Source organism: Etheostoma spectabile, chromosome 16 (genome assembly GCF_008692095.1).
Source record: "Etheostoma spectabile isolate EspeVRDwgs_2016 chromosome 16, UIUC_Espe_1.0, whole genome shotgun sequence".
Lineage (NCBI taxonomy): Eukaryota > Metazoa > Chordata > Actinopteri > Perciformes > Percidae > Etheostoma > Etheostoma spectabile.
The window spans coordinates 650,308-657,132 of NC_045748.1; the positions used below are offsets into that span (position 1 = coordinate 650,308).

General features: G+C 40.0%; 1 protein-coding gene across 8 annotated transcripts in view; it reads left to right on the top strand.

Moving 5' to 3' along the window:
• cacna1bb (calcium channel, voltage-dependent, N type, alpha 1B subunit, b) overlaps positions 1 to 6,825 on the top strand; it is a 300,576-nt gene that overhangs the window by 86,111 nt on the left and 207,640 nt on the right. For all 8 annotated transcript variants that reach the window (XM_032540360.1, XM_032540362.1, XM_032540361.1 and 5 more), the window contains 2 exons: positions 4,961 to 5,052; positions 5,765 to 5,917. In XM_032540360.1, coding sequence (XP_032396251.1) covers positions 4,961 to 5,052; positions 5,765 to 5,917 — 245 coding nt within the window. The remainder of the gene's footprint in view (positions 1 to 4,960; positions 5,053 to 5,764; positions 5,918 to 6,825) is intronic.

Consider the following 6,825-nt stretch of genomic DNA (forward strand, 5'->3'; position numbering starts at 1 on the left):
TGTGTGTGTGTGTGTGTGTGTGTGTGTGTGAGAGACGAATGATAGCATCACCCTCCATATTTCCTCTGCCGGTGTCTGGCGCCCACATGGATATATTGTGGTGATGATAAAGAGATATTAAAACTCATAGCTTCTTTCCCTGCCCGACTGTCTGTCTACACAATCATCAAATCACAGGCAACATGCACACACACAGACACACAAACGTGTGTGCACTTAGCAGAACAAAGTGAGTTATTAGTTGCTGAGGGTATAAAAACTGCACAGAGCCACGATTATTGTTTTATATCCTCTTTTCATTCTGTTTCACTAGATCACTGTGACTGTTCTTACTTGCGTCTCATTGGTCCATTAAGAACACATCAAGAACACACAATCATTGGTTTGACTCAAGTTTCATGTTTTATAGTACAAATGTGTATGTGCATTACGTGATTGCACACACACCCCCACCCCTCCTCCACGCAGTTTTTAGTAGCCAAGGAGGACACAGAGGATTAAAATATTATGATGGACTCTTCAAAAGAGGTAATTATCTTCACTCGAGTTTCTGCGCGGCAAAGTCAGCGGACGACACAATCTTCTGAACACAGCTGTACCAAGAAACACAGAGAGAGTTGTGTGGAGCTGATAGTCTTAATTAGCTTTGTAGCCACTCATTTGACAATGGCTTGATTGCAACTGAATTAGTACACAATGCATTGTTTTTTCTACCACCATAGCAGTACAATAACCATTTCATGTATTTAAATTGTAGGTGAACAAAAAGTAATTCCCATCAGACCATATTATACAATCTGTGTGCCAAGCCATAAATGACCTTCAGTTAGCCTTTCATCAGCTTCAAGTCTCACTGCATGGCCTCAGGTCAGTGTTAAATACTAAGAAAATCAAATTTATGACGTTTTCAAAGGCTTGTTTCCAATCCCCAGATAATATAACTTTTAACCCACTAAATGGGGACTTAATTGGAAATGTTTCATCATATAACTATTTAGGTTTTTGGCTATGTAATCTCCTCAAGCCGAATTCCAGCAGTTTTTGTCTCCGTTCCACCAGGTGGCGCTCTTATTAGGTTCCAAGGGTTTGTACAGCGATAATTCCAGATTATATAAAGCAGCTTTGAAAGCTAAAAAGTTTTGCCAGGATGTTGCCAGATGTTAGGCATTAATTTGTTTTTGCTAGTTTTTCAATGTTTGGGTAGGTTGCTAGGTGGTTGCCTGGGTGGGGTTTTATTGTCTATTGTCATTTTTGGTGGTTGCTATAGTATATGAGATGTTTTCTGTTGTAGAATTTCAATCTCCAGCGCCTACGTCGTTCAAACAGCAAATGCACCTGCGCCCATGGGCGTGCTGGTCTTACAGGGAGTTGTGTTCAGGTGCATTCTTGGCGTATTGCTATCTTAAGGCAGCGGAAAATGATCACGCCATTGACTAACAAAAACCTGTAATAGCGTCACAATTGTGTCACAGTCACAAAACTTTACAAGTGGGAAGTTGAAATCAAAATGAAGGCTAAGTTTACAGACGGGTGTAGTCCAAGCAAGGGTGCCGGTAGTAGGGGGGTAGAAAGTAGGGAAGGGGCCTTGGTCCCACCGCTTTACACCCCTGAAGTGACATTGTGGTTGGTGTTATCCTATTGCAAAATGGTCTCTAGTACGTATTAATTATGTATATTGTCTTGGCATCCGCTAGAAATGTTACTAGTTGCTTCTATGTTTCTTTACCTGAATGTTATTGTCTTTATTTACACTGTTTGGCCACAGAGAAGAACAGGTCCAAATAAGGAACACTTCCCCACTTGGGTATCTTCATTGTTTTGTGATTGTCATTGAGCTCAGTGCTGACAGACACACCCCTGTGTGTGCAGGACTGATACATGTGACGTTGGGATTGTTTTCACAAGGAAACTTCCACCGAGCCAATTCCAAGTAACTTCAACTGAAACTGGATACAAAACAAACTGAGTTGTAAGGTGTTCAGTTCATTAGTGTAGTGTTTTCAGGTCTGGTCACTCATCTCAGTCAGACAGACACTGTGTTATGTCGTGTTTGTGTATTGCCACAGCAACCTGCAGTACGCCACGTTGTTTCCACAGTCTCCATTAATTTTATTTGCTTCTAATTGAAACGCCCACACTGTCCTGGCATCTGGACTTCAGGGGTGATAAAGGGCACCTAAATGCTCCATTGAACTGATTGGGCGCAATGGATTGTGGGATACCGAGGAGGGCTAGAAAAGACACATATGTTGTACCCTCCAAATTTGGGTAGAAAAAGGCTGTATTTCTCAGCTGCATCTAGAAAGGCCTTTGATTTGAAACAGGTTTATGGATTTATTTTGACTTGAATGTGTTAAAAGAGACACAGAGTGGGTTAAGATGTTGAGCACATTGGAAAGAGATAAAGAAAGAGTTTGGACATGTCCTTAATCCTTTACAGAAACGTTTATGTCAGTAGGAATGCATGTATGCTGTGTATTAGTGTATTATGTGCTTACTTTGCTAAAGGGTGGTGACCTTCAGATCTTCCCAATTATAGGTCAATTTCCAAACTCTCTATCTTATTCCAGCAGTTTTCATCTCCGTTCCACCAGGTGGCGCTCTTACCAGGTTCCAACGGTTTTGACTGAGCTGGGGAAAGAAATCTTTCTCTTACTTTGCTCCATGGTCTTGGAATAACTTTCAGAACTTTACATTTAAATGATCTAGTCCCATTAAATGAATTTAAGGCCATGTTAAAATGCCATGTACCTCCAAAATGTAACATACACATGGGACCTGTTCCTTTCCTTTATGTGTGATGCTTGTTTGTTTTCACTATGCTTTGACTTCTCTTTATTCATCCTATTGGGAGGACTCCCGCAACAAAATTGAAATTTCCAGCATCCAGTTTTTAGCAAGAAGAATACAGTAGAGAAAAAGAAAAAGACAGTATAAAGACAAAAATAATACCAGTAGTAATAATAATAATAATGTAAACCTTTGGCTATAAAAAGACATTAAAAGACATTTACCATAAATTATCAGTCAAGTGTCAGTGTCAAGTCAAGTGTTCAAGTGTCCAGGTATATGCTGTATTTCTCTTTAAATATCAACTGGTGGGCCGTCTTGGCCAGGCCTCCCTCGGAAAAAAGATTTCAATCTCAAGGGACGTCCTGGTTAAATAAAGGTTAAATAAAAACAAATTAGAGGCTTTTCCTCTAAACACTATTTTGAAGTTCTCATCGGTATTATGTCTAAATCTAGGTTTCCTACATTGAGCTGGAAATTAAAAAACAGCATGAAAAATAAAAAGTAATGAGAAAATTATAAAATGGAGCATTTTGAAATATATCACTGTCTAAGAATATCTTAAACTGCAAAGCCTGTTCATGAAATATGTATAAACAATATATCCTATAGTATTACATAACAGCCGCTTTTCCTCACTGCAGACTGATTGTATCCATAATGATAATTCCCATCCCAAGCACAGATGGGCTGCTTTATCGGTTACCATAACAACTGGTAACCAAGGAGCAATAATCGACCTTTCTTTTTCCTACTTTGTGTGTGTGTGAGTGTGATTGTGTGTGCTGTATTTCTTTCAGTCAGCCATGTGTGTGTGTATGTTACCTTCCATATAAAAGCTATTGTACCCTTGAGGATTTTCTGCCTGCTCTGGGGCTCCCGACGGTACTTAACTGAGAGGTTTAAAAAAAAAAGCATGTCCATTTGGGATGTTATAAATAATATCATTTATACTCAAATGGGTTTTAAAAAACGCATCACGATTGTTTGTTTTTTTTAGCGAATGGAAAACGATGTGGCAATTCAGTCCAGTAATCAAGCTAGTTTCCCCTCTTACATTTCTCTTAAAAATCTGAGACAGACTTCTCTCATTATTTTGTCCCTCCACCATTGTTGGTCAGATGAGCTAGCAAAATAAAGCTATATACAGGATAGAAACTGACATTCAAAAATACATTTTATTGAGTGACAGTTTGTGTAATGACCTTGCCCAGTGTGTGTCTGTAGCACACAGCATGCAGGCTGATGCTACATGAAAATACATTTCAGCCTTGTGTTTAAAAGTCAAATTGTCAGTAGGAATATTTTAGCTTTCTTAGAAAGCTTGCATATGCACCCTGCATGTCATCTCTGTGTAAATCTGCACTAATGAAGCAAAGTCTCCCATAGTACGGAATGGGTAGGAATGTCTGCGATTCCACATTAAATTAATATTATTCCTGGCTGCAGTTCTCAATCTCTTTGCAGTAATTCCTTTTATCATATTCCTCCTCCTCTCTTTCTTTAACTTAACCTCTCCCCCCCCCCTGCCCCCCCCCACCCCCCCCCCCCCCTCTCTCTCTCGCTATTTCTCTCTCTCTCTCCTTAGCCTAGAGCATGCATTTTTTCTGTTTCAGTGGAGCACTTAAGTCTCCCCCTCTGTACAGCCTGTAATGAGGGTGCCAGCTGTGTCTCAGTGGGTAGTGTACACACACACACACACACACACACACACACACACACACACACACACACACACACCACACGGGCAAGCCACAGTATCTGTCACTCCTTCACTTGTAGGTAAAGCAGATATAAACAGCACATGATGTAATCAGACACACATGGCATCCACGCTGTGTGTGTGTGTGTGTGTGTGTGTGTGTGTGTGTGTGTGTGTGTGTGTGTGTTTGTAATAAGGCAGAAAGATTATTTGTGTTAAAATTCTTTTCTCTATTTATTTCTTTGTAAATTAAATATATGTGGGGTTTGGACAGAAATAAACAAGAAATTTGAAGACATAGATTATGTGCTTGGAGAATCTAATGTGCTTTTTTCCAGTATTTTTCGGACATTTTCAAAAAACAGATTAAACACAAACTAATAGTTTGTTGCAGCCTTATCTTGTGTGTATCAATGCTACAGTGAACTACTGTGCAGGGATTTGAACCATCCTGTCTGTGTTTGACAGAATTCTGGCCACAGTGGGGTCGGACTTTGACCTGCGAACGCTGCGCGCGGTGAGAGTGCTGAGACCCCTGAAACTCGTGTCAGGAATCCCTAGTAAGTCACTTAACATTTCAAGATATAATCGATTCAAGAATTATATAACAGACAACATGTCTTTTGCAAACTACAGAAACAACTTTCTCTTTTTGTTTTTGCTTTGATATGTTGCTATATTCTTTACCTCTCTACCCTTCAGGTGTAGGTACAGATGTAAATGTAGTAAACTAGTCTTTGAGTGTCTTACGAAGTTATCATTTCATCTATTTAATTGGAAAGTTTTCAATAGAACATTGAAACAAGGAAACGTGCGCTAGAGACTTTTATTGAAGCGTGGGGCAGCTACAGTAAAGGCTTGACTTCAGTAGTTAGAAAATAACTCCTGATAATTACATCTTGGGATGGACCATCATTTTCCTAGCTGATGATTACATTGTACTCACTCAGTTTAGCTGCTGAGACCTGGGAGCCATTACCATTGCTGAAAAGAACTTAGAAACAAAAATACAAGCAGTCAGACAATCAGACAATCAAGACAGTAATGCTATCACATTGCAGGTAACAGTGATGTCGTTGTGTTCCCAGATCTCAGCAGTTATTTAGAGTGGGTACAATGGTATTATAACTAATAGACTTGATGGTCAAGAACAACAAAAATAAGACCCAAGGTGCAATAAACCTTAGTCATTGTGTAAAGCAGGCATTTTCAACAAATAGGCCTGCTAACACTCTCGTCCCTTCCCTCTCCCCCATGTTTTCTGTTTCTCAGGTCTCCAGGTGGTATTGAAGTCCATAATGAAAGCCATGGTTCCTCTGCTTCAGATCGGCCTGCTGCTTTTCTTTGCCATTGTCATGTTTGCCATCATCGGGGTGGAGTTTTACATGGGCAAATTCCACACCACTTGCTTCAAGATAGAGACTGGTAAGAGCAACAGCTTGGCTGTGGCGTGTGTGTACAACAACACTAATTATCAGCTGAGTTGACGCCAGGAAAAACTTTCTCTTCTGTCAGCTGCATTACCATATTTGTTACGTATGAGAGCGTACTGTATATGGCATTGCATATTTATGCAGGCGTACTTAAATTATTCATAGGCTGTGAATGTACTGTACATGTGGCTTATGAGTAGCCGCACATTCCCAGTGCTGGCAGGCACTGTGCCAATATCAACATACAAACAAGTACACATAAGAATTTATGACAGCCATTTTCACATCTCGATTATTAGTATTTTCACAGGCTTCAGGTTTTGATTGATTACTTCTGCCGTTATCCCAGTAGAAATGCGCATGCATTCGGCCTCCCGATGAAGTTCTACCTTAGATACTAGTTCCATCTTTCTTACATCAGAAGTGCATGCTAGTGAGCAGCAGTAATACCTTGCTGTGTGTTTGGGAGTTGAGCAGCTTCTTTATAACAGTGTTTTGTAAGTTTTTTACACTTTCAAGGGATAGTTTGTATTTGGATTTCCAAGTGAAGAAGCAGACAGAAGCTGTGTACGGAAGCAGCAGCTAAACATATTTACGCCACCTAAAAAAGTCAATATCAGTTTAAGTGTAAGCTATATTTAGAATGCTTGTATTATTTAGCCTTGCCAGCCCTGTTTAAAGGAGAATCACAGTCGATTTCAACACGTAGGTCTGTTGTTTGTAAATGTGGAGTAGTCAGGAGAAAGAAAAACTAAAACAGTCAGTGCTGCCTACACCAAGTTATCCTCCTGCTAGAGTTAGCACCCAGGACGCTTAAACAGGGCAAGTCATAAACGTGCTTTTAGGCTCTAAACAAGTTCAAAACGTCATAAGTGCCTACCCATGTGCAGTGATTCCTTC